The 27,915-nt window shown below is 46.3% G+C and overlaps 2 protein-coding genes across 3 annotated transcripts; both read right to left on the bottom strand.

Moving 5' to 3' along the window:
- Window positions 1-4,274: 4,274 nt before the first annotated feature.
- On the bottom strand, window positions 4,275-10,817 carry ITPRIPL2 (ITPRIP like 2). The gene is made up of 3 exons (XM_050317815.1): window positions 10,776-10,817; window positions 9,878-10,094; window positions 4,275-9,728 (listed from the first exon to the last, which is right to left on the bottom strand). The coding sequence occupies exons 1-3, from the start codon at window positions 10,815-10,817 to the stop codon at window positions 8,230-8,232; spliced, it is 1,758 nt and encodes a 585-aa protein (XP_050173772.1). The 3' UTR covers window positions 4,275-8,229.
- Window positions 10,818-24,536: 13,719 nt separating this feature from the next.
- COQ7 (coenzyme Q7, hydroxylase) lies at window positions 24,537-27,740 on the bottom strand. Of its 2 annotated transcripts, XM_050317834.1 has the most exons (6): window positions 27,643-27,740; window positions 27,340-27,530; window positions 26,820-26,934; window positions 26,579-26,718; window positions 25,663-25,731; window positions 24,537-25,106 (listed from the first exon to the last, which is right to left on the bottom strand). In XM_050317834.1, exons 1-6 carry the CDS (start codon window positions 27,713-27,715, stop codon window positions 25,029-25,031), a joined length of 666 nt encoding a protein of 221 aa, XP_050173791.1. In that variant the 5' UTR covers window positions 27,716-27,740; the 3' UTR covers window positions 24,537-25,028. The 2 variants fall into 2 exon arrangements, with proteins under 2 accessions (XP_050173791.1, XP_050173792.1); XM_050317835.1 differs by lacking the exons at window positions 24,537-25,106; window positions 25,663-25,731 and adding an exon at window positions 25,739-26,458.
- Between the last annotated feature and the right edge of the window lie 175 nt (window positions 27,741-27,915).

The raw sequence follows: 27,915 nt of genomic DNA, 5'->3' as shown, positions 1-27,915 counted from the left end.
AGCCAGAGATAAAGTTCACCACTGAAATGATCCTTCTTCGGGGTCCCTCCAGCTGCCAGAGACAGGTGAACGGCACTTTCACCAGCTGACACTTCAGAAAGCAGGAGGCAGCACTCACACCACACCTTCTTCCACAAGAGATACAAGCTCTGAAAGCTTTGGCTGAAGAATTTCATGCAAATCCCCTGGTTATCCCTCAGACAAGCTGTCACATTTTCCATGGAGGGCTGACTCTTCTGATGACCATCCAGGTAGTTACCATCTCCCCCAAGGGGATGCACCTGCCCCTCCTTACAGCCTGGCTGCTGCCTTCCCTACTTACCCCTTTCTCCCACCACCTCCTCTCCTGTTTATCTATGTGGATGTTTCTGTTGTCACTCTAAGTCAGATACTAATCTCAGCCAAAGCATCTCATTATAATTAGCTCTTAATTGCCACTTAACACAGGGATTGCTTTGGAAGACCATAACAATTCTTCCTTGAGGAATTATTTGAGTGTTAAAAGCTCATTATGTGCCCCTATACACGTTTTGGATAATGAGAATTGTTTCAAGAGGCAAATTTAAAACACCACTGTGCACACAGGCTCTGCACACAAGATTTATAGGGTTTCTTGGAGCACTAGTAGCATTTTCATGTAACAAACCACAGAAGTCAGTGTGCTTTGCTACCAGCCTCCCTCCCTCACACACCCACCATGTCTTTATACTGAAAGCAGGAACATTTTAAGAAGCACCTGTAAAATGTGATGGGTAAATGTCACAGTAAAGTTGCATTGCTACTGCTCTGTTGGAATTGGTGTCCTCAGCCAGGTGCAAGCTATCATAAAGACTCTCCACTTCAAGGCAGACAGCCCTCAAGGAGCCAGGAGATAAGCACATTGTTAGAAGAAACTCATCCTTAGGCATACACAAAGCTTTGGCCAAGACTTGCTTTGTTCCTGAACAGGTCAGACTCCTGAGAGATTTGAAAATGGACAATTTGTCAAATTCTTAACAAGATGTCCAGTGTTCTCACAGCAGAAGCTACAAGTGAGTGCCAGTCTGCTCTATTTAGTCCTCTACCTATCAGGGCAGCAGTGAGGAGAAAGAGAAGCCTGGTTCTTTTCAGGTATTGCCCCCTACACACTGTGTTGTTGTTGTTTGTTTGGGGTTTTGTGTTTGGTTTTGGGTTTTTGGTGTTGTTATTGGTTTGTGTGTGTGTGTGTGTGTGTGTGTTTTTTGTATGTTTTGTTTTGGTTTTGGTTTTTGGTTTTGTTTTTTTTTACTGTTCAGGAGATGTTATTCGTTTTGGTATGGTCTGAATGGCTGCTGAGCTCCAGTAGCTTCTGGGAAAACATACAGGCTCTGTACGGAAATATTTTTTGGGAGAAGTTCCCATGATTCACAATCCTCACGACTAGCAAGTTTCTCCTTTTTGAAACACACTCAAACAAGACTCCAAGGGCACACAACAAAAAGAGGTGTCAGAAGGCACAGTCACACCCTCCATACAACCACCTCTTCGGCAGCAGCCCCTCTGCCAGCAAACGGACCTGGAGCTGAGAACTGCTTGGAATTCATGGAGTTCCAGGAAGCTCTGAAAAACCCTCCCTGCAGAAGCCAAGCCTGCACAACCGATTCGAGTGAAGTGAAAGTCTGTAAGTGCCTGTTGATCTGATGGTTTTTATGCCTAAACGTGGTCCTAGGAGGAGAACTTCCAAGAAGCAGTAGGAATATATTCCTAAATGCATTGCACAGCGCAGAGAAGTCTTTTGCAACAGAAACAGAGGAATGACTCATTTCCTCTGTAGCGGCTGCTCCAGCGTTTCACTTGCACAGGCAGTGGAGCAGCTCCCTGTGCCATGCCAGGAGGAACGGAGAAACTCAAGAGCAGTTTCCAGCACATGTAAACCGAACTGAATTTCACAAGGACTTGTCTTTAAAACCAGTGATCCCCCATTGTCCTCTGTCAGAGCACAGGAGACAGATTCACAAACTGTGAATTCAACACTCCCTCCCTTGATGGGAGTTTAGTATTTCAGCATTTTAATTTTGCACAGGATTAAACCTTGAAATTTCGAGTGAGCCTCTCCGTTACCCTCCTCTGAAGCAGGACTAGTAAGCACAGGGATTTGTCAGTGAATTCATCTCCAGGTTTCTCTTCTCCCCTACTTGAAACTGGAAAGGAGTGGACTGAAATCACAGGGGAGAAGTGGGCTATCAGTTGGACTTTGCTGCAGCTCTTCCTCTATTTCTACAGCTATTGGGTTTCTGTCAGCATAGTGAGACTTTTCACAGCAACCCTTTCACTTTCTCCACTATGAATCTGCCATAAGGGTAATTTTTCCTCTTTAATTTGATAGCTAGTAACCTTCACAGCATAATCTCCATCAAGCCTATCTCCTAGATACCTTACATCTCCCTTTCTTTCCCCTGCCCAGATTATTGTATTGACTCTGCGGAAGAGATAAAAGCCAATAGAGGATCATGAGGATCATTAAAACACTAAAAAACTCTTATTACATCCAGCCCAGAGAGCCGAGTATTCTTTATGCAGCTTTGGTCTCAGGGTTGTTGTTTTTTTTTGGGGGGGGGGGAAGTGGGGGAAACTCCTAGGGGTCTCAAGACAAGCAGCCTGTAACTGGAGTAGACAGAAATTTTCCAAGTCTCTGAATCAGCACTGCTGTCCTTTAAAAGGAAAAAAACAAGGCTTCCTCAACACAGAGACTGGTATATGGTGACATTTGATGCACATGTTTGTAACAACCTTTAAGCATTTTGCATAAAAATTGTTAGTCGAATCCACAGGCTGTTTACAGCCACAGAACACACAGTACCTATAGCTCTCTTGCTGATGAGTATTACAGTGCTTTGTTTCTCTTACAAAGCAGTTGCCAACATGCCAAGTCTTGGTTACCTATTTAAAATGGAGCACTGCAGGCACACGAGCAGAGGTAGTCTCTTAACTAGGCATCCCAAATATTTAAGAAACCCAGGCAGATCTATCCATGGTCAGCCCTCCATATCCTGCTTGTTTTAGAGTTGGGAGCTACTCCAACCCCTCTAGTAAGCACAGCACTGCTCCAAAGCATCAGCAAGTACTGAAGGCAAATCCTTGTGTTCTAAGGGGTGTTGGTCCTCGCCCTTACAATGACCACCAGCTCCCTAGTGCTGTTGGCCCAACAAAAGTGGGGCTGGCTGCTCTTCTGCTGGCAACTCAAATGTGTGTCACCTACCTCAGGAAAGACTCACCAGGCACACATTTAAAGAGGTGACACAGGAAACAAACCAGCTTGGAACAGCAAATTTCTCATGTCTGAACTCTTTTGGAGCCTTATGGAAATGGGATGCACGAGTCCCTTCCCTTCCAGGCAGCTTTAACTTGCTTTAGTGGTATTTAATCAGCAATTCACTACTGACCTTGGCTGCATTACAAGGGATGTATTTGCACAGGGATGGAAAGGTTTTAAACAATTTATCCAAAGAGCTGGATGCAAACAGGCTTTTCTTTAAACATCAAGCATGCAAGTCCTTAGGCCAGTTAATTTTTTGTTAACAGGTTTATCATGAAAGGAAAGGCCTGTGTTTCCTTTAATGATTTTCTGCTGAATAGAAACTCAGGCTTCAGAGAAATACTTCACAGCAAGGAATGAATGGAGACCAGAGGATGGTTATTGCTTTTAAAAGGAAGCCATTAATAAGAGACAGTGTTATGAGAGGTAAGGTTCTAAATACATTTCCACCGCACTGACTTGGGTGTCTGAGTGTTGACACTAAAGGAATGACATTTTTCCAGTCTCTGCCAGCGAAAAGTGCTGGGCTGCCTCAGCACTGTGCCAGCAACTACTGCCCCTCTCACAGAAGCTACTCCCTGCAAGGCAAAAGCAGGTACACAAAGATCTGGAGATCGTTATTTTCAGCCTGCTTTGATTCAATGATTAAAAAGCTCAGGGCCTTGCTGTTATTTCATTCTTTAATAGGGAACATCAGCACAAGCTCCAAGAGTATAGTTCTAGCATCTTACCAAAGACTAATAAAGGACAGGTAACTTGCTGGCCCATCCCCAAAACTCCTGCTGGCTCCAGAAGGACTTTTTCCATATTTAATAAAGTGCGACCTACACAGTTTGGAACAGAGACGGGTCTGTACATGCCACGCTGAAGAGATCACACAGATACTGTGAAACCAAGTCCTAGCTTTTCATTAAGCAACAGAAAAAGCAGATTTGCAGCAACCTAAAACTGGAACCAGGGAAACAAGGACTGAATCCTCCTTAACCTCCGAGCAGGACAACCACAAACCCCAACGTGCTCCATTTCAAGTCAGCAACACCACAGAGGTGCCAGCCGTGCTCTCCTCTCTCTTCTGGCTCTCCTCCCACGTCCCTCTGCACAACTCCCAAGGTGTGGACTTCCTGCTTTCCCATGGTTTTGCCACTTTAGTATTCTCCTCCCAAAGAGCACAGAGACCTGCCAATCACAGTTCTGTGGCCACAGAACTTTTCTTTGACTGAAAAAAAGATAACAAGGAATTTAAATCTTGAGGCATAAGTGCTTTAACACAGCTGTTTATTACTACAGTGAAATATTCAAACAAAACCACCAACTTTTTATGGAAACAATAAAAGTGCAAATGTATTTTGGTATTAAATAGGAAATGAATTTATAAACGTTTCATTAAAATGGGCTGACACTTTGAGCCTATAAACATTTTAAAACAAACCAAAACAATAGCAGCTGAACACTTCAGTTTAATCTTTGGTCTTATGATTAACCAGCAAAAAAATTATTGTACCAAAAATGTCCATTACAAACAGACACTTAAAATTTACATTACTCTGCAGAGATTCAAAATCAAGAGGAATGTTTGCAAGATATTTGGTCAGATAAAATACAACAATGCCTTTGAGAAATACACAGCATTTTTCAATACAAAATGAAATCACATATATGAATTTTGGTACTGAAAATAAACTTATTCTCTTTCAGGTGTGACTCCTCTTCCCAATTAATGTTCAATAGAAACAACTTCATTTGCACAGTCTTTGCAAAATTAGGTTGCAGATAAGAGAACCAAGAACTTACCCATTAGGGGTAAATTAACATGCTCTTTCCTCTGTGTCTGTGTTTCAGTTTACACACACAGAGGGAACCACACCAAACCTGTGGTACATTATAACAGCTACAACCTTAACAAGCAGGTACTCATAACCTCGTTCTGTGTGCAGTATCCATGGGCTGGGAGGGGAGGAAGAAGGCAAAAGGCCCACAGGATTACTCATATGGGTCAAGTTCTCTTTACACCTCCTTGCAGATAAGGCCCTCTGACTGCTCCAGCACGCTGCAGGTACCAGTGCTGTCCACCTGCTTTGGAGTAAGATGAACACTGTAACAGAACCCAACTTTTATCAGCTCCTTTTGTCAATCGTATTCAGGAATGCATGCTTTAGAGCAGACAAGAAAAATACATTTAATATCTCAATTGTACAACTGAGACGCAAGTTAATCCAATCCAAGAGATTTTCTCAGACCTCTCACCACCTGCACAAGCATTGCCTTATGGCAGGATGCCCTCCCTCTTCAAGAAAGCTCACCCAAGCCTAAGGTGAAAGCAAACACATGAAGTTTTCTCCCATCACCACCCATCACAAACTCAAAAATGCCTTGCTGAGCATAAACTCACACTGAAGATCTGCCTGCATGGCTAAAAACAGAGGGTTTGCCTCACTTTTCATCCTGATTCAACTGCTTTGGAAATATTGTCAAAGCAAAACCCACCTAAATCTCTTTTCCCTGCACTCCAAATCTGATTGTTTTCAGTAGCTCTCTTCCAATTTTACCCTGTGTTCTTTGGCTTGTTTGCAGCATGTCTTCACTGAGAGTTTGCCATCATTCTCACCCCTCAGCCCAACTTTCATTTTCTAAACCATTTACATTCTCCACCATCTCTGTCATGCATTTTCCAATGCCAATCTCTTTTCCTGGCCTTACTACATATTAATGAGAAAATCCTTCCCAAATCTATTTCAGATTTTCCTGTATTGTGGCAATACTGAACATATGTACATCTACCTTTTCAGAGAGAGACAGGGATGCAGTGATGTAAACTGACAGACAGCTGACTGAAGTGGTCATGATGCCAGAATTAACAGCTAAAGGGTTTTTATGTCATGAGTTCAGGCAGCCACAATACCCTGGGCTGGCTGTCTGGTTCTTCTTCGGGCAAAAGATTCAATGGCTTCGATTGCAGAACCGCATCTTATTTTAAATACCAAGGAACACAAGTCTGGAAAAATAGAACATATCATGGTCTGCTACCAAAAAAATCCCGGAAATACCAAGGTAGCTGACTTAGTCTTAAATACCATGTGCAAAGAACATTTGATCAATACTACCTATAAATACACTATTTGTATTTGTAGAAGGAAGCACAGTGCTTCGAATACAAAAATAACCCAGCTTGCGGGTGTGACCTAAGGCTATAATTACCTGAAAACAAGACTGCAAGAGCAGTTAAAAAAATAGACAGAAGTAGGCAAACATATGCCTAGGGAGTGTTTCCACTTAGAAAAATAGATTTTTATAAAGCTTCATAGATTTTGAAAATGTTTGTTTTGTGCTCTGATGCACAGAGCTGTGAATAAGCCACACTGGTACATCGAGGAGAGGAGGAGCAGATTAGTAATTTCAAGTTATCCTAAAGCTTCCCAGAAGTTACACTTGGTCCTTCATAATTCATTTCAGAGTGCTCACCTAGGACACAGTAATAAGTAGTAAGGCACACACTCCTAGACACCAGCAATTCAGCAACACATTTTGGCCCTTAACACATCAAATACTTGAGCAGGTGACCAAATAAAGCAAGGATTTGAAATTCTGACTTTGCTGACACCCTGGCACGTCAGGTTCCCGTACAGCAGGTACCTGCACTGCGAGCTAAGGACACTTGCAAAGCTGGATGCATTACAACTCAACAGGTTATTCCAGAACTGGGACATAACAAGGCAAGAAGTGGAAATATCTGCCTGATGTTTATACTTAAAGGACACCAGAATCGGTGGTCTAAAACTGCCACTGTACCAAAAAGTAGTGCTAAATAATTTTTAAGTACCCTGAAATATTTTGTTTCCTCCTCCCCATAATAAAATAATGATTTGCTATGACACAGCACTAAAAAATCCCGTCAGGTTATTTGGTTCAAACACTGACACAATCAGACAACTGGTTAGGCAGTCATCCTAAAATCCCACCAAACTCCTACCAGGGAGCAGGAGGGTGCAGCAGGTCAGCTTTGGCACTGAGATTTGGACTGCTTTAAGATTTGTTACAAAAAATAATACAGAATTTGTTAGTTTTGTTGTTGGTCCTTGAGGTAAAGCAAATTCTAAGAAAATAATACTTGAATACAGGAACAAATAATAAAACTCAACCAGAACCCACAAATGAACCTCAGAGTATTTCTTTAAGAGGTTTTCCTTAGGATGATCCAAACACCACTCCTTTAACAAAATACTAATGCCTCCTCCATAGCAATATTTAGTGCAGCCAATTACCCTAAAAATAAGGCCTTTGTGAAAATAAAGTGCTAATTGTTTCATTTTATCTCTATTTTAATCCTTTGTTACAACCCTCACTGGAACACAGCAATGTGCAACTAGGTTCTTCATACTGTTATCAGAGAGGCTTCACGTCGTCCCTCAATTTCATCTCAACATGTTATATTTCTGTTCAGCACAATGCGCTCTATTACACAGGAAATTTAAAGCATGGCATTGAGCATTTCAAGCTGTGATCCACATCCATGCTCTAGTGCTCACTGCATTTTAAGAGCATCTTGGTATGTTGAAAGGGAGTTGTTTACAGGATTTTTAATTCCCAAATGGATTTTCTGTCATAAAAGGCAAGTCTCAAAAAAAAAAAAAGGTCAATTCTGCCACTAAGACAAAAGTTAATGTGGCTTTCTAAAAATGTCAGTTCAAACCTGTTAGTTTGCAAACAAGTCAACTGAACGCAAGACTTCTCCACTAAGGCACTTCCCCAGCAATTTCACAATTTTCCCATGTACAACCAATGAGACTCAACAACAAGAATCACAATTTCAGTCTTGGTCTCCAGATTCCAAGTTTTCTCAGGTCAGGGACAAAACCACAGAACCACATTTAATCAGGTCCCACCTTCCTCAGGCTCGTGAAGGACCATTGGGCTGGGATTGTGCATCGCCCTGGAAGGGTCCACGGGGTGACACTGGCTCACTCTGCCAGCGGCTCCTGCTTGGCCTCAGCCATGTGCCCACACGGGGTGGGCACTGGCCGCAAGTACCGGGGACTGCTGTACATCCTGATGATGTGCGGGGCCTGGATCCAGGTGCTGATCAGCTGGAAGGCCACGAGGTCCAGCGTGGGCCCGTCGAAGGCAGCCAGCAAGTTCACAGGGGCGGCTTCCTTGAGGAATCGGGGCAGTGCCACAGCCTCGGGGATGCTGGTGTTGCCCAGGAAGAAATCCATCAGCACCTGCTTGCGCAGGCAGTCCCTGAGGTACAGCACCAGGTCCTCCAGCCGCTCCACCAGGAACCGCTCATCCCAGGCCTCCAAGGGCCCCCGCAGCAGCACAGAGAAGAGGGCCGTCTTCAGGATGTAGGAGGAGAGCACCCGGCCCCACTGGGAGCAGAAGGGCTCCTCCAGGCTCTGCCCGCGGAGGTCCCGCAGGCCCTTGAGGATCTGCAGGCACTTGAGGTGGCAGGAGGAGGCCGGGGCCTGTTCCTTCAGCCAGCCCAGCAGCCGCTGCTCCTGCCGCGAAGCATTGAGGCCCCAGAGAGCATCGGGGGCCGGGGGACCCGGGGAGTTCTGGGGCGGCAGGGCTGTGAGGTAGAGCGCGTCGCCGAGGGGGATGGCCGGGATGAGGCGCACGGCCATGGAGATGTGGCAGCAGACGTAGTCGGAGCAGGGCAGGATGTGCAGCGTGGGTGGGTGCCCGGGGCAGGCCGAGAGGCTGATGCGGCAGCGCTCCTGCAGCCGGTACCGCACGGCGCCCAGGCAGCGCTGCAGATGGCCCTGGAACCAGCGCAGCACCAGCCCCGAGGAGAGGTGGCTGCGGCCCTGCAGCTCCACGCAGAAGCCCTCGGCGAAGGGCCGGCAGCGCCGTGACCAGCCGTCCCTCGCCCGCAGGCCGCACACGAAGTCGCCGCGGGGTCCCAGCCCGTGGGCGCAGCGCGGCTGCGGCTCCAAGTGCGGCGGCAGCCGCAGGGGCACCAGGATGTCGAAGCAGTCGGGGCTGCGCACCTTGTGCTGCTCGTAGGCGCTGCCGATGCGCACGAAGTCCCCGCGGAGGCTGAGGGCGAGCGGGCCGGGCTGCAGCCCCTGCGCCTTGGCGGCGCGGACCAGCTCGGCCACCACCCGCCCGACGTGCGCCTTGCTGTGCCCCAGCACGTGCGGGGACACCCGCAGCTGCCGCTCGTGGAACCGCTCCAGGGCCCCGCGCCGCGCCCCCGCCGCCCACCGCGCCCCGCCGCGCCGGGCACCGCCGCCCGCCGCGCCGCAGCACCGGGCGAGCAGGCAGCCCAGGAGCAGCAGCGCCGAGCCCTTCAGCAGCGGCACCCCGGACCCCGCCGCCTCCTCCGGCCCCGCCGCGTCCCCCGCGCCCTCGCCGGCCGCGCCGCCGCGCAGCGCCTGGTAGAGGCAGAGGACCGCGGTGCAGAGCGCCGTGAGCAGCGGCCAGAAGCCGCGCACGCCGAGGGGGGAGGCGGGCAGGGCTCGGCGGGGGCTCGGGCCGCGGGGGAGCCGCCGCCCGGCCCCGCGGGCGGGGAGCGCCCGCCCCCGCCGGCCCCCTCCTCCTCCGCCGCCCCGGCCGCCCCCAGCGCGGGCCGCGCCGCTGCTGCCCCCGGCCCCGCCGCGCCCCTGCCTGCCCCGGCCGCCGCTCCGCTGCCGGGCTTCCTCTTCCGACGGACGCGGCCCCGCGTCAGCCGCCGGCTGAGCTCAGAGGAAATGCCGCGGGCGGCGGCCCGAGGGCCGGGGGCGTTGTCCGACGGGGGCCGGCCCGGGGCGGGGAGCGGCGGGGCCGCCCGCGAGGTCTCCGTTTCCCGCCCTCTCGCCGTCGCGCCGGGGGAGCCGCTCCGAGCCTGCCGAGCCCCGGCGGCCCCGAAAGCGGAGCGAGACCCGCTCCGGGAGCACGGGGCCCGTGGTTCCGCGCCCCCCTCACCGCCGCACGGCTCTGCGGGGTGCTCTGGTGTGGGACTTGGGTGTTTCTGTACCCCCGCACCGGGGCACGGCGGTGTCGGGGACCGCTGCTGCCCGCGCTGCGGTGCCGTGTCTCGAGCTCCACGTTGCACGTTTTTTTCCTCAAATAAAGAAGTGTTACAGGCCTGTCCCGCTGCAGGGGAGGCCCTCCGGTTCCCGGCTCTGCCTGAGGGATTCGGTGCCAAAGGCACAGCAAAGCCATCACTGCCAGTGCACCAGGGTGCGGATGGGCTGCTGCCTTACAAACAGTTGCTTGCAGTCAGAAACGTTCAAAAGTCTCGAGTTTTTTTACCTTGTGCCCAAATATTCTTACATTAACAAATTAAAAAGGAAGAAATAGCCCTGGGATATATCTGCACAGATACCTGAGATAATTTTGAAACATATTTTGCTGGAAGTATGTGAAACAGCCTCAAATGTTGATGGGACAGGATCATCATCCTCAACTTCTGCTTGGTTAATAAACATTTACTGAGTTTTGAAGCTGTTTGCTGAAGTTTAAGGACCATCTGTGTAAGCATTCTGTGGTTTAATTTCAGGTGATTATGTTCTTACTGCATTACTGAGACTTGCTGCATCTGCACACTGGCAACGGGTGGCCCCATGAAGGTGAAAAAGTAGTGCTTGAACAGAAGAGACTGAAGCCAGCGAGCTGAAAATGCTGTAACAAAGGACCGGTCAGAGAATCAAACAAAGGCTGTACAAATCTTTGGTTATGTAATTTGTCTTTATATGACACAAAATATGACTTCAACTACATGAAAATCATACTTCATCGAAAGTAGCTTATGTTTTATAGCCAAGATGCTTCACACAAAGTCAAACTGGGTAACCAAGGTCAAGCAGCCTGAATTAATTCACAGGCAAAAAAACTAGGGTGAGAGTCAAGAGTACATTTGAGAGATACAAAGAGAGGTCCTAACCACTCCAACTCTGACTCTTGGACTTACAATCAGGAGTTTGAGGACTTTTTAAAATTAAAAATAAAGCAGATGCAAAGGTAAGAAACTGTAGGTAATTTTATAACAGCCAGTACAGTATTCCATGCTCCACAACCAAAAGCATGTTTTCTGACAGCTGCAGGCAGCTGAATCCACAGCCTTGCTACTCAGAAATGTCACTCCTCAACAGCCATATCTTGGGGAAAAAACAACCAGGAAGTGAAAAGCATCTTTCTTCCCCACTCCTTGTTTCATGTTTTCCTGTATTTCTTTACAAAGCCAAATAAGGGGACAAAAACATGCATTGTGCTGCTTATTGCCAGTGACCCCTCACTTCACTTTGTTCTGTACCCCCAAGCCTCCAAACTGTTTAAAAAAAACCACAGCTGTGCTGGTATTAAACCAATCCTTTGAGATGTTTCATCTGAAAATACTGTTGAACTCTGAACCTTTGGCCCATGCATTCAATTTTTACTAGCCTTTGCTTTTTCACACCCTCAAGCCCAGCATGTTTCACATGCCTCCAGGCCTTGCTGCAGGCACACTGATTTCTGAAGACAGCCTGCACTCTTTTCACGCAGGGTTGATTTGATTAGCTGCACGGCCACGCTCAGGAGACAGACAGCTACACGTGCAGGAGCTGGCACAGCCCTTCGTGCCTGTCCACGGGGTGACCTAGAGCTGAGCAGCACAGCAGTTACCCCTGTGGGACCTGTGTACGGGGAAATGCTGCACCCTCCCAGCCAGCTGTGGGCCCCGTGGATGGGAGGAAATGCAGATGTCACCCCAGCCAGTGGGACAGGCCCCGGGGCCAGCGGGCCAAAAGTCTGTGACCAGTCACACCAGACCCACCAGCACAAACACCAGCCCAGCACAGGCTCCTACGTGCCCAGCTGGTGCCGGGGCAGACCTCTCTTGAGGCTGCAGAGTGACGTGTTGTACACAAATAACCGCAACCGTAAAATCAGCCAGAATGAATCCACAACACTGATTTACACTATTGCTGTTTAAATTACCAGTGGGCCCTTTCTCACCTCCTCAGCCAGATGCACGATGAGAGCTGTGGAACCTGAGGCTGATAAAAGGTGGCCAACAGCCTATTTTCTGGGGCTTGGCTGCTTCATGTCTCCCTGAGCACAGGGTGGGTCTCTGGTCAAAATGCTCAATATGTCAGAGGTGGGAGACATCACAGAGGTGCTCAGCTTTATGAACTTTTTAATAGCAATTGTGCACTCAAGAAAAATAATAGGTTGTACACTAATAACCCTGACCTCAAAATTGTGACCTGAGAGAATTCATAACATCAATTTTTACTACTATTGTTTAAATCACCCATTGTTTAAATCGATGTTATCTAAACACTCGCTTCAGAATGTCCCATATCCAGGATATCCTGTTCACTAAATAAGGAATAATGGTATTCTCAAACAAGCCTGAGCTAAAAATAGATATCCCAGTATATATGATCTGAATGATAGCTCTGGGGCAGATTTGCAGAGGCAAAAGAAATCACTGGGTTAGAGCATCCATTCTAGCAGTATTTCATCAGTCACATCTGTGTGGCTGATTTGTTCATGCTACAGTATGCCAGACACTCTTAGATGTAGGCAGAGAAGTCTGCACCATCCAAGGAGGTAGAAGAAAGTGGCAGAAAAACACAAGACACGGACAGGTGATGATGTTTGTCCGGTGTTTCCACAATCTACCTGAGACACAAGCCTCAGACTTCCCCCCATCTATCCCAGGTCAGTATCTGCCCTGGTGAACCAAAGCTGCGTGTGGTTCATTGCAGGTGCAGGAGGAAATATGTGGGGATCCCTTCCTGCACCAGTGATGTACAGCTGCTCTTCTACCTCCAACTTCTTATAGTGCTTTATTAAATGGTCTATAGCAGAAAAGTAGAATAATTGATTACAAAAAAATACAAGATGTGTCACTCAACTTCATGCCCCAGTCATTACTCTTTTAATTATTTCCTCTGAAAGCAAAGTTGCCAGCACATCTGTCCCCCAGCCCACTGGGTGGTCCTGCCAGGGAGATGCCACAATCATAATAAACATCCTTCGCCTGCCATTCGTCTGACTCCCAGGTTTTATGGGATACTATTAACTACCATGCAAACCAACAGCATCAAGCAGACATGAATCCATCTTTTATTGTGGACTAATGAATCTCTGCCAGCCACAACAGCAAGGGATGGGAGAACAAGCAAGGGTGTTCTTGCTACCACAAACAGATGAGGAGACTCAACAACCCAGGACTGAGGAGAGTCTAACCTCCAAAGCATGCACATGGACATGGAGGAGTTTTAGGGGTAGAGAGATTAGTGCATATTCCCTCTTAAAATATTTTCTGTTTAATAAGTGGGATGTTCTTGCCACCTCTGCCAGTCTGTTTGCTCACTAGTTATCAACAGGGTGTAGCACTTCTTAATCTGAGAGCCTGCAAGCAGCCCAGGTTGCTATAAATCACATACAGCCCAATACAGGATTTCCTTGCTGTAGAAGGATGGCTTCCTGAGTAACTCATACAACAGCCTCTTGCCCAAGCTTGTCCTTATCACAAACAAAAATACCCTGGCTCTACACTGATGATCAGTAACAGCATCAGCTGGTTCATTTCCAGCTTGTCCCATATAATTTGCAAGGCCTCAAGGACTACTTTTTTTGCATAAAAACTTGCGTGAGCAGGGCATTTACACTTACCCATTACTCCAGCATTCAGAAAGCCATCTCTATATGTTTCCAGCTAAGCAATGAAACAGGAAAAAAGGCACCAGCCTATCTACATCAGTGTCAGTTGGGATGCTGAGTTCTGTCTGACAAGCTGTGACCATGGCAGAGTGATATCCCATGTCCTCCAGAAAGCTGAAGTGGCTCATGTTGTGAAGAAATCCAACTACAGCATCAGAGAGAGGAAATATCTTTCAGCATGAAGAATGCAAGTATGCAACCATCATCTGGAAAGGGGATCAGCAGTAACTGTGAATGTTTTTTACACTGAAAATGGAAACATGACAACTCTCCAGGTCAAGACCATAAATCTTGACATTGCTCTAAGTTCAGTATTTGATGTGATCTACATTTGAATGACAAGTCATGCTGAGGTATAGCTTCCAGTGCTCTATCTAAACACTCCATCCAACCAGCCCTGGTAGCTTTCCTAGGGCAGCAGAGGAGGTGATCATGCTGTGCTGGTGACAAGGCTCCAGTGTGTCACCTTCCCCGTGCAGGAGCCTGCTCAACGCTTCCCTTCCCCTACCACCCCCAGGGCTCAGCAGAACTAGTGGGTCTGAGAACCCCCAACACGGAATCCCCAGGCTTAAAAAGCATCAGATAGAGTCAAACCTTGCATGTGCTTGTGTTAAACCAGTTTAATAAAAAACAGTTTAATACCAATCTAATTAAATCCGGATGCATTTGTGTGTGTTGCAATGTAAATTTAATCACTGACTGAAATAGTTTAGCATAATTAATGGTAAGTCACTGAAATGGGTATTTGCACCATAACTTGCTAAACTAATAAAAAGTGATCGCATAGCTGAGCCCTAATGTGCTGATTAAAGAAGAGTAATTCAAATGAGGATTGTAACAGTTTCATTATACCAGTTTGGGGTTGTTGTGCCATTTCTGTTTTTCATAACCGGTGCAAGAGAGTTAGAGAGGAGACATCAGGCTTGTCCCACAGCTCCCTGCTGTTTTCAGCAGTGCTGTGGCAGTGTCACTGATGGCTTCTAAAGAGCAGCAGTGGCAGCAGCTGCCCCTCTCCCCTCCAGTGACTCTCATTACTGGGTCCCAGCCGTGAGCCTGCCTGGCCTCCCTGTCTTTCAGCTTTGGACTTGTGTACCCCTAAGCTTGCCATGAAATTAGAGAAGGGGTTTTGTGCCTGACAAACAACCTGCAGCAGCGAGCTGCAAAGAGGAAGCTTAGGCACAAAGCGCTGAGATACACCCTGCAGAATCAAAGGTAAGCCCACAACAGGGAACAAGCCCTGTTATCGGCTTACAGCCTCACATAATGAGATGATCCTGGCTCAGCTGACACTCCTCCTGATGAGCCTGGGCTGGATCACCCACCCAGGGAAAAGGAGGGAAAATGCAGCGTAGGAGGAAACCTGAGTGAGGGAGGATCTGTCCAGGGAAACCAGCTTATCAGCACTTAGCAATTATTGTGGGAAAAGCTGATGCTTTGGCTCACAGCACCCTGTCTGCCAGGCTGGAGGGCAGTGGTAGCTCCAGGAAGCCTTGCCCTAGACCATTACCTCATCCTGTCTAGGACAGAGAGGGAAAAAGCGAATGGCTTAAAAGGAAAGTGACCTATGGAGAAGGAAAAGCAACCCAAAACTGATCAAAGGACCCAAGCCAGCACAGTTTCTCACCCTTGCATTCCCGCAGGGACAGTAGCAGAGGTCCTTGGGCTCAGGGGGGTTTCAAGGTTTCACCTCACACCCACACATGGAATTTGGCAGCAATCCCCAGCTGGGAGCATCTCCATCAGGAAGGGCCATCCCAGCAACATCATCCAATGCAGGGCAGTGTCCTCTGCACTGCTCTGGCCCACCCGATTTGGATGGAAAGGTGCTGGGAGATGCTACAGGCACTGCTCACCATCAGTTGAAAAGAAAACCTTGCAGCACGGTGCCTGGTATAGGAGATGTCTGCACACACAGGTGTTTAAATCATGCCTAAAAATCAGCCTCAGTCGTGTAATCTTCCTGCTGCAAGGGAAATTCTTAACCTGCTGGGCTGCCCTGTGAGGTGTCGAGCATCACAGTGATGGAACCTGAAATCCCACCCAGATGGCTAATCTTGATCTCTTCCCAGCATCCCTCCACACCAATTTCTCAGGCTGCACCCCTTTAACTAAGATAAAACTTTCTACAGATCAATGCAAAGCAACACAATTACTTCATTAGCAAGAGAGCAACTGCAGCATATTCCCATCTTTGTTCAAGGCCATTCAGATGAGCTCATTAAATGACAGCTATTTTTACATCTGGTGTCATAGGTTTCCTTATTACTACAGTGCCATCCACTTGATCAGAGGTGGGAGCATCTTTCATGTTCTACCTAATTCAATTTAAATCTATTTTTTTAAATTTACAATACAATGTTCCCTGGAACTGTAAAATATGGGTTGCCCTCATCTCACATAGGTACAAACACAAAGCAAACTCACTGAAACAACAGGAATGGCAACAGGCTTCCCTAAGGGAGACTGGGGTCAAGCCCAAACTGCCTTTTCAAGCTGGTTCACAGCTGGATGTTATTTCTTACTTTACTTTCAGAACATGTTGCCTCCTGTTCCCTTTGCCATCTCTAAAGTGGTACCTGCAAATGGGGAAGAGAACAATGAATACAAAAGGTTCACTTTTCCCTATCTCAGCACAGGTGGGAACAGATACATCCATGACCAGGCTGAAGTCCTACTAGTGCAAGTGAGTGGATCCCTCACTGGGGCTTCTACAAACATCTCATTAGCATTGGGCTCACCTTGCAATGCCCAGAACCAGCCCTTTCCTTAGCAGAAGGGTCACCAATGCCTCTGGGATCTTTATGTCTGGATCCTCTCTGAATGGGAAAGAATATGCTCATAACTAAAGGAGGACATAAATGTCAGAGAAGGCATGGAGCAGTTCAAGATCACCTACAGTGTTAAAGTGAAACTTGGACCCACTGCAGCATCACCCTTCAGGGACTGGGGATGTGGACCACAGAGCAGAGATGTCCCAGCCACCCCCACAACAATTTGCTGATCCCTGTGGAAACAGAGGAAAGGGATTACCATGGTGAGCAAAGAATGAAGAGCATGGGTTGAAAAATAAAGAACTGCTACCTACCCAAACCCAAGCTTCTGCTCAGACTGCAATACTTTAAATGACACAGCTTTGTCCTCATATTAATGTGTTATTCCCCTCCCTCTCTCAGCTCTGCCTCCTGCCACGGTGTGACAGATGACAGAGGTTTGGGGAGAGCTGCCTCAGGCTGCATGGATTTCAAGCTCTCTGCAAAAGCACTTTGATATTGGAAGTTACAGACTTGAAATCTCCATACATTGTGCTCCCAGCTTTTCTGGGATCTGATCTGAGGGGAGCTTTAACAGCTCACCTCTACAGGAAGATTTTTAGACATTTAAGAAGTATGAAATACTAAGGGTTGCATCTGAATTCACGAAGAGATTTCAGCTCACAGTTTCAGCATCAGTCTTTGGCTTGGGAGTAAATGATAAACCCCCTTTCTGGATCAATTTTTTTGTCAGATTTATGATTATAAGCATAAAAAAATATTTTAAATATCACATAACTATATTTGAGAACAATGAATTATTCATGATGGTTGAATGCTTCATTGGATTTATTTCCCTTGTTTTAATGAACCATTCATGCACTTTTGGACATTTATCTTACTTGAAGTTGTTCACCAAATACTTTGTGTAAGCAACTTCGAAACAGCGGTTTCTTGAGACTTGCCTCCAGTGCCCTCTGTCATTTGTAGTTTGTGCTGTTTATACAGCTTCTCATGCCCTACAGCACTGCTTTAGCTCCACAAATAGATGACTATCACAAAGAACAGGTATCTCCCAGTCAGCCAACAAGTCCATTTACAACCTGTCCATTGATCAAAGAAAGAGGGGGAAGTAGAAACGCAGGTAACTTTAGTGCCTATCTTCATCCATTGGCAGAAGGCAAGCTATCCAGGTCAAAAGCCACCTGAAGATAGTGGCCCAGTATGGGGAAGCTCAATGACAGACAGGTTGTCCCTCTCCTGGCCTCCAGTCGTGCTGCAGGTCACTGGGACACCATCAAATCACCTCCCCTCTGCTTCAGGGAAACCCAGCTCCTGCTCAGCAGTGTGAGCACACCCTTTGTCAGGAGCTCACCAAGAGGGGCTGGGAAGACTCTGAGTCCCAGACAGACATAAATATACCTGTGTGCTCTCTGCATCCTGGAAGAGCCAGTGGAGAGCACCCAGCAGACCTGAAGATGTGGCCAGATGGGTAATGGCTACAACTTCTGAAACTTCACAGCATGCAAGTCTAAACACAGGGGCAAGAAGTAGGGGCATGGGTGCAGCTCCAGAGACCACATGGACTTTGATCCACTTGGGATTCTTTCTCCCTAACAACAAACAAACAAAAATGAAAGCAAACAAAACCAGCTACTGAATCAAGTCCATGCTGGTGTGTTGTAGCAACTTCAGATCACTGACTGTTTGTATGAAAAGCAGATTAATATCTTGGTATGTGGGAGAACTAAGGAATGAGTAAGTGTTGCCTAAGATGAAGAGGGTGAACACTGAGTAAGAGTAGAATGTGAAACAATAATTGCCAGATACAGGAAAATTTATCACTGGTTTTACAGTGTGGATAAATATTCTCTAGGAAATCTCCTCTAAACTTCTCTTGGTTTTCTGCTGTTTTCATAACACATGCAGGTCATGTAATTTGTTCTGTAATTTGGTTGCTCTTGGCTGTGACTTATAGGACTTCATAAGTGAAATTTTTGGGATTAGGTTTTTGGGGTTCTTTTTTTAGTAAATCAAAGACAAGTGTGCTAAAGTTCTGCTGATTATTCCTAACTTACTACAGGTCAGCCTGGAATAAGTACTCAGTATTAGAAGACAGATGGAGGGTGTAGCACAACACATCACCTAAAAGCAAAGGCTGTAGCAGTACCATATGTATTTGGGCAAGTGTAGGGAAAAAAGAAGGAAAAAATATAACCATGCATTTTCTTGTTAATAGGAAAGTCACTGAAAACAAGACACGGGGCTTTCACCACTGGTGCTGGTGAGTTATTTCTGTTTGGATACTAAGTCTATGGAGAATGATGAGTCAGTAGGAAAGAAATAATGAACTATCAGAGTACTTCAACGCAGTAGCTTCATGTAAACATTTTTATCCCAACAGTTTGCAACATCATATCCAAGCAATGTATCAGGTGGGTCCAGCTGGCTGCTTCAGCAGTTATGAATTGCCAGCAATGCAAGCTGAAAACCAGGCCATACTTCTCCTGCCTTATCCATGCAAAAATCCCAAATGGAGCAACAATCCATGGGAAAGCTTCAAGAACGCTCATACCAGCTTACCAGGATAAATCCTCTTGCTGGTCACCAACCTGAAACATCCAGTGAGCATTAGGATTCATGTCACATCTGCTGGAGAGGACCATATGTTCCAGCTTATGCTGAACTGGTGCTCTGTGCTGCAAGCCTCTGCATTTATGACAAATGATAAGCAAACACAGCCAGCTCCAGAGTCTGTATATAAACACATGTATCTGTCATCTTCCTTTGCAAGGCTCTTCTCCCAAGGAGAACTGATTTCTCATGCATTATCCCTCTAAACATATGCCCCATGTCTCACAAGACTCTCACATTTTGTGTAAACAATAGCACTTGTGTCACTTAAAATTGAGATATAATTATTTCTCATTAGCGAGTATTGCTGCAATATTTGGGTGGGAGGAATTGAAAAGCGGACAGTTATTAATTAAAGAAAAAAAAAAAGACCAAAACACATTTCAACCACTTTCAGTCTTCTCTCAACCACCTTCAAAGTCTTCAAGTAAACAGCATTTTTCCTGCCAAAGTCAGAACAACGAGAGCTGACAAGATAAGATGTGAAAGACAGCTCCTCACCCGTCACTAGCAGTTAGCTTGCCAGGTCAGGGCTGGAATCAAGCCATTAACCTACACTTGCAGAATAATCTCACCAGTGATTTTAAGTCCTGCTGCTGTTCTTTTGCTGGATAAAAACCCACTTGAAAGCACATTTTCACTTAGCAGGAGTGCATAGCAGGTTAGTACAGCTAGTACAGACAGAAGGGAGATTCAGCTCCTCTCAAACTGCATTTCCAGTGTATTTCGGCCACAGACTTGATAAGTGGCCACAGGTAAGTCACTAAAGCCTCCAAGTTTAACATGGAGCATCCAATTATCCCCATTGCTCTTGGGCTGAGAGTTAAGCATAAACTTTTATCTGTAGTAGTCTTGGTCTTCTCGTAAGCCAGCCCTAAAGCAAAGCCCCTTTCTCATGAGAATGCTTCAGGCTAGCAGGGGAGAGACCATCACTCCTGACAGTGGGACTGCTGCACCTGCCTTGGCATCCACAGCCACTGGCTGATGGGGGATTTAGGACAACACATCCAGACAGCAAAGGCTCCTTTGTGTCATCATTTGGGCATCAGTCCTGGGAAAGCAACCTGTGCATGTTCCCCTTCCTTAGAAGCTGGGTGGCACCCTGAAGCAGGTCTCTGCCCCACGGGAGGGAGGAAACAATCTACCATCAGCAAGATGGGACAGTTTTAAATTAGGCTACTATCTAAAGAGGGAGCTTACTTTAATCCAGAGATAGCAACAGAGATCAACACGACTGAGTCATCTGCCTTGACACTGCATGTCTGTCTGCCCCTACAAGCAAATGCTTTTCACTCCACTTAATGTTTCATGCATTTGCATACATAGTTAGCAGCCTCTGACTGTACAGCTGCCCTCAAACCCAGGCTTGGGAGGAACTCTTGACAGCCTGCTAAAACAAGGCTGGCAGAACTTGCCTTCAAAATGCATTGCAAAAAACCTCAAATCCCCCTCACCCACTGCTGCCCCTGCTCTGACCTGGGCAGCCCAGTACACTGGGAAGGTAAGATCTGAGGGATCTAATAGCTGCCTAAAACTACTCAAAAACTATTTACTAAGATAGTGAAGGCAAACCCTTCTCCATGGTGTCATATGACATAACAAGCAGCAGCAGCAACAGCAAGAGTCTTGGAAGGTTCAGGATAGATATCAGGAAAAAAGCATCACTGGTAGGTTAATGCAGGACCAGAACAGGCTGTGGAATTTCTGTCCTTGGAGGTTTTCATCACCTGGCTAGAAAAAGTTATGGCTGACCTCCTTTAGTGCTGGCCACAGTTCTGCCTCCAGCAGGAGGTTGGACAAGATGACCTCCAGAGTTCCTTTCCAAGTAACACTGTGTGATTCCTGGGTTTCCATCAGAACATCATTTGCTTCCAGCTAAGAACAGGCACAAGTAAAGGCAGTGCCATGGCCAGAGATAGTGAAACAAGGACATTCAGCACCAAAACCTCCACCTTCTAAATATCAGCATAGGTATAACAATCTGCATCTTAACACTAGGAAACACTGCTGCTGCCATAAGCTGTATTGCTGGACACAGAGGTACCACCCCTGCTCTGCTCAGGTTTGGGTTCTGCTCTGCAAAACTGTAGCACAAGGTGGTACTTCTCAAAAACACCTGAGGTACAACTGCCACTGTCCTAAATCCATTCAGATTTTTCATCTCAGACGCCCTGGAAAACTGAAGTAACAAACAGAAAAATGGTACCTTTAAACAATCTCCTCCCTTATCACACACATTCCTCCTTGAAACCGGCCAGTATTTTTATCTTATCCCTTTAAGCTTCCCAGGCTAAAAAAGTACATGCAGAATTCAATGCAAGTGAAGATGCCATAATCTTGAAGCCAGAGGTAAAAAATTACCAGCACACCATTTCAAATTATGTCTTCCCTAACGCCAAGAAACAAGGCACACACAAGGGCCTGTATAGATTAAATAACCCTGGAAACGCTAAGAAAAAGTAGATATATACAACCCACATCATCCCCAGCATGGGGGCTGTATGGCATATCCTCAGTTGATGGCAAGCCTAGCTTGGTGTGCTCAAGTGGCCACACATTTACTGCAAAGATGAAGCCCATCCCAGACAATGATTTCACTCTCTGCCAAACAATCCTATGAGTCTCATTTTACATGATTTGCACCATAAATCATGGAATCATAGAATGGTTTGGGTTGGAAGGGACCTTAAAGATCATCTAGTTCTACCCCCCTGCCATGGGGGATTTCTGGGACACCTTCCACCAGACCAGGCTGCTCCAAGCTTCATCCAACCTGGCCTTGAACACTTCTAGGGATGGGGCATCCACAGCCTCTGTGGGAACCTGTTCCAGTGCTTTACCACCCTCACAGTGAAGAAATTCTTCCTTCTGTCTAATCTAAACCCACTCTGTCAGCATAAAGCCATTGCCCCTTGTCCTATCCCTACATGCCCTTGACACAAATCCTTTCATCTTATGTTCAGCATCACCACATTAATCCCAGCCATGGGCATTTGATTTTTGCCTGGCCCAGTGGCCGCAGCAAGAGGCTGAAACGTGTCCTGGCACAGCCACACCTACACGTGCCTTGTGCAGAGATGCTGCTCCAGAACTGTCAGAGCATCAGGAACAGCCCCAGTGCTCAGCACAGGGACTGCACCATCTGGCTGTGCCACTCACCTCCAAGCACTGTCATTACCTTAATCTCTGACTCAGAGCAGCTTTGGAGAAAAGGGGCCAGGTCCCCCAGCACCGACTGCAGAAGGAACCAGCAAGAGGTGAGACGCTGATCAAAGAGCAGGTAACAGCCCTAGAGCCCTCCACACACACAGACTGACACCCTCTGCTCCCCCTCACCAAGAAATAAAACTCTCCTTTTGCATGAGAAAATTGGGATCAAGCCCTGGATAATCACAGGAGATAGAAGAAACCCTCATTATTTTGAGGGGAAGGATTTCATCCCCCTGCATATTATGAAACTCAAATTACGGGTGTATTTTACGGTTTACAAGGAAGCCACAAAACTCAAAGTCACAGTGAAGACCCTGTCAATCTTTCCCACCCCCTGTTTTGAAAATGCAGCATTTCACAGCCCTTCTGTCTCATCCAGGCTCCTTTTCCTCTGTCAACATGACCAGAGTTCACTGAGAATCACAATGATAACAGACTTGTATAAGCTATATACTTTGGTCTCTGCCTGCCATTAACCCCTGCTGGGATGGCTAAGTTATTAGTTAGCTTAGTTCTGCCTCAAAATAACATCCAAAAAGTAACTACAGCCTTGCAGCAGCTGTACAATAGTTCTGTACAGCACTGAGCATCTCTAGTTGTTTTGTAACCTTCTACCATTTTTTTCAGTCTTTTACAATCCCAAATGGGTTTTTAAACAAAAAAGTCTCTTTCTCCTGAGAAAAATGAAAAGCAACTCCATTTTCTGTGTAAAACAACAACAAGAGTAAACTGGCAGGGAACAGGGAAATGCATAGCCATTGTAAGTGACAGAAGAACAGCCCACCCACATCATAATGGATTATAAATCTGCTGCTCCAGTAAAGAAGGACCAAATCCTGCTCTGGAACATAAAGCAGAGTTGTTCTCTCAATTCACATTTTATGCTCGCAGCTAGAAACAGTGTTACTGTCTGACACCCTAATCAAATGTACGGGATGTGTTCAGATGGTGAGGACAAAGAACTCGCTATGAGAACTTCCAGAGTTGCAGCAGATACGGCCAAACACACTGATCTCACACAGCAACTTCCCGGCATTTGATGTTCCCAGCCTTTGGTCAAAACAAATATATTAAACATAAGATTTGTCTCTTAAATGTTGCCCCAAGTGAGCAGTGTGTGATGGTCTCAGAGGCCTCCCACATCTTGGACAATCACATGAGCAGTTCTGTCAGAAGCCAGTCCCACCACTGCTGAACACCACCCAGACATCTTCAGAAAACCTCGGTAACCACGGCCTGGGAGAGCACCAGGCTTCAGCTGATCTCTCTAGGAAAGCCCCACAGATGCCTTGTCCAGCTTTCAATCCTGACGCAATGACTAAAGACCAGGAACTCTATGGCTCTGTTTCAAGTTTGTGTCACAGGACCATTGTATTTATGGGTGTGCAAATTGTGGCTTTGAGTCAAAATATACTGTGCCCTTCCCTCCCCCCCAGCTCTAATAATGGACTTACAAAAGATGCTGTCCCATGCTGCCCCTGCTATTAAAGACTTTACAATGGACTATTCATCAAGCAATCCTTTTCCTTCTTTTCCTCAATTATTAAAGCTGATGACTTACACAACTGCACTGCACAGGCTTCCAACACCACGTTTCAGTCTAAGCTCCTTCACAAAAAGAAAAAAAAAAGGCTAAAAATTCCTCTTTAAGAAGCTTTTCATGTCAAATTACACACCAGTCAGTACCTACAAACACTAACAGAACTAGTAAAAAGGTAGACCCAGATGTGCCTGGATTAAATGCTGTCTGAAGCAAAGTAAGATAAGCTTGAAAGCTCTAACAGAATATTAAATGCAGCTCCACAGGTGGTCCAAGTAACTCTCTCCACCTGCTTTGAGTCAGGAATCAGTTCCTTTACATACACACTTGAGTCAAAAAAACCAAACCAACCCAACCCAAGAAAATACCAAACAACAACAACAAAATCCCACCCCAACAAAAAACAAAGGAAAAAAACTCTACTTAAAGAATTTAGAACTGCACCTGAAAAACAACCCACTCCAAAACACAAAGAAGTCTCTAAGTAAAATTGGTTTTATAATACCAATCTTTATTCAAGACTGATTGAAAATAAATACTTGCCAGTAGTTCACTTACTCTGAAAACAGAAATCAAAAATAATCTACTTCATCAGTATTAACCATTTTAAAATTAGCTGATGAGCTCCAGCTTATTTCAAGTACACACAAATTTGAAGGCAACAGAGAATGTCTTTATCATTGTTAAGTGTGTGTATACATACACACATATTGTATATATATCACATATTTTGCTGCCACCTTGTGAACAGTCTCTGCATAGGGAGGTTTGGTTCATACAGACCCAACTCTGCCATCTTTGTTCACATTTAGACCAACTGACTTTATAAAGATACTTTTTCAATGGGTGCTCAATGTGACAAAGGATGGCTGAATCAAGTGCTTAGTGCAGAAAATTTGAAAAGGCTGAGTATGATAGCTCTTAGTCTTCCATGATTTCCATGCACTTGTGCCCCAGTTTACTGCCACAGCCATTATGGAAAACATCACTAAATTCTTTCTGATAAAAATATTGCAGCTTTGCATCCAAGTTGTATGGCTGTCTTCAAAACAGAATAAGCTGGTGTCTGCAAAAAGAATAAAAGATTAAATACATCTCCTGAAATGTTTTGCTTGAACCAGAACGTGATAAGGAATAGTAAGCATCATATAAAACCAAAAACACGCACACACAAAAAAATCCCACCTGCATTTGTAGCCTGACTGACCACAGAGAAAACTAAACTAAAATCTATCAGCTCTGCAGAATATTTCCATTTCTTCACAAGTGTAGGTCAGGAGAAAAATAAGGAGAGAAGTCACACGTTCCTCATCTATTATTCCAGGGAGCACAGAATTTAGTTCAGTATTTCAGACATCCTAACAGGGTTGTGATCACCTACCCAGATGACACAAGTTCCCAGCTGTATGGGTAGCACTTATTAGCCTTATCTTCAAAAATATCTAATCTAAACTTAAATTAAAATTTAAAATTTTGCAGAGGACACCTCTTGGGAAAACACAATCACTTCAACACCTGACATGAGTTCCAACAGATTCAGTTCTCTTCCACAAAAAGGGAAAGCTGTAATATTGCAAGGCTTTCTTATATGGATCTTTGGGAAAGAATAACATTGCACTTACTGCTTCTGCATCGTGCTCTATCCCAATGTCATGGTGCTCCCGTTCATCATCCCGAAATTGCTTTATTACCTTTAAAAAAGCAGGTTATTAGAAATCTACTTTGCAGACAAATCAAGGCAGCTGGTACATAAAACTATCTGCTGTTGACCACTGCATGCACCACAGCAAGCTGAGGTCTCTCAAGAACTTCTCAAAGATCTGAATCTCTAATTCAGGAAGAAATGAATTCTTCACAGTATTCTCCAAAAAAAGTCTTTAAGGCCAAGGTGCTGTTTAATTCTGTCTTTTTCACTGTTTCAAAAAAAACTGTAGTCACAGTAAACTTTTAACAGTGATTAGTTTCACACACACACACAATCCTCACAATCTGAATAAGGAAATTACGGTCCCTTTCTTCTAAGGGGTGTTTCCCTGTAGGCCAACTGGGCTATTTTCTGTTCTAAAGAATTCTTTTTTTCTCTTTGAGTTTTTCAGCTGGGACCAAAAGGCACTGTGTGCAGCTCTGGGCCCTGCAGTTTAATGAGGATGTGAAGGTACCCGAATGTGTTCAGAGCAGGGCAACAAAGCTACTATGCAATCATGTTTCTGCTTTTTATTTCCCTTTCAGACCCTTCCTTTCAATTAAAATTTATCAAAATTAAAGCACAATTCTCCCACTCAAAAGGGAAACACTGAATTACTGAAAGTATGCTGAAGATAACCAACGTACATTTTAATTTTGGTCCTTGATCCATTTAGTGCTGCTGAAGGAAAAAAACATCCTTTTATTTTAAAGGTTTCTGCTGACTTCAGTATTCTAAGTGACAGAACAAAGAGATTTACTGTAAATTCTAAAAGCATGTTATTTTTAAAAGAGTAAGGTCACATTAAGTAATTCAATGAGTTTGTTAAACTACTTTTTAAGTCAGTTAAATACCTGCAGTAGTTCTTTGTACTTTTCTGGATCCTCTTCCATGAGAGTTCGGATCTGGTTGTTGTAGTGGTCTGATATACTCTCTTCCACTGCCACTGTGCAAGCCATGGCACCTTTCTTTCCCAGTAAAGCACTTCCAGCCCCTGTGATTGTGGTGCCAAACATACCAACACAATGAAATCTGAAGCGATACAAATAATTTGCACATTTATAGACTTCACAAAACAATAATAATAAATCCCACCTAAAACAAAACCTGCTACATTCCAGAAAGGCAATAAAACAGTGGGTCGAACTCTGTATGCAACCATGAGCTCATTGAACTTTTTCAGGTGGTCTTTTTCTTGATCCCACATTTGCTGCAAAAGAGCCAGATCGCAGTGAAGCACAAAACCACAGGAGTTAAACTCTTCCAATAAAACTAATAAACACAGAGAAAAACAAAACAAAAGACAACACACTGTGACAGCTGAAGTAACACAGTAACATCACAGAGAAAAAGTGAAGAAGGGCAGAGGAGGACAGTTACAAAGAGGCAATATAAAAATATTTAGCAAAAGAGGACAACACTACAGTACCTGCAGTACTGGTAACTTCCTTAGCAAGTAACCCCACCCCTCTTTAGAAACCCACACGTCTGGACGTGCTTAGAAAGAAACGTACAACAAACTTGCCACGAAAGCGACGACCTTTCGCCTTCATCCGGCCGCTGTTAATCAGACGCAAATTAAACAAGCACAGCGCTCGCCCCCAGGCCCACTGACCTGGATGACCGGCCCCACGCTCGACCTGCCCAGCACGGCCATCTGCCCCGCGTAGATGCGGTTGGCCCCGTACTCCCCGGCGTGGTCCACGCGGATGATGCGGTCGATGACGGGCCTGTCGATGCCCCGCGGAGCCGCCCGAGTGCTGCACGGCCTGGGGGCGGCCCCGCCGGCGGGCACAGCCCGCGGACCTGTGGGAGGGACAACGCTGACACGAGCTCCGCTGCCCCCCCGGGGCCGGGCGGTGTTGCGGGGGTGCGAGGGCCGGGCAGGGAGGGGAGGGGAGCGGAGCCGCGCCCGTACCGGGCCCGCAGCGCAGGCACCGGCGCAGCCCCAGCGAGGGCCGAACCGCCGGGGCCACCGCCACCGCCGCCATCGCGCCCCTACACGGCGGCTCCTCCGCTACGTCAGCACCGCGCGCCGGCCTCCCGCCCTATCACGACTCCGATTGGCTCCCCCGCGCCGCCGGATTGGGCAGCCCAGCTGTCAGTCAGGGCCGGCGTGCCCGGTTGCCATGGGAACGGGGGCGGGGTGGGCGGAGCGCTGAGGGCGAGGGCTCGGACCGCCCGCGGGCAC

The sequence above is a fragment of the Myiozetetes cayanensis genome, unplaced genomic scaffold (assembly GCF_022539395.1).
Source record: "Myiozetetes cayanensis isolate MyiCay16 unplaced genomic scaffold, myiCay2020 scf20-37, whole genome shotgun sequence".
Classification (NCBI taxonomy): Eukaryota; Metazoa; Chordata; class Aves; order Passeriformes; family Tyrannidae; genus Myiozetetes; species Myiozetetes cayanensis.
The sequence above is the reverse complement of the archived record's forward strand: the minus strand, read 5'-3'. Positions and strand labels throughout refer to the sequence as shown.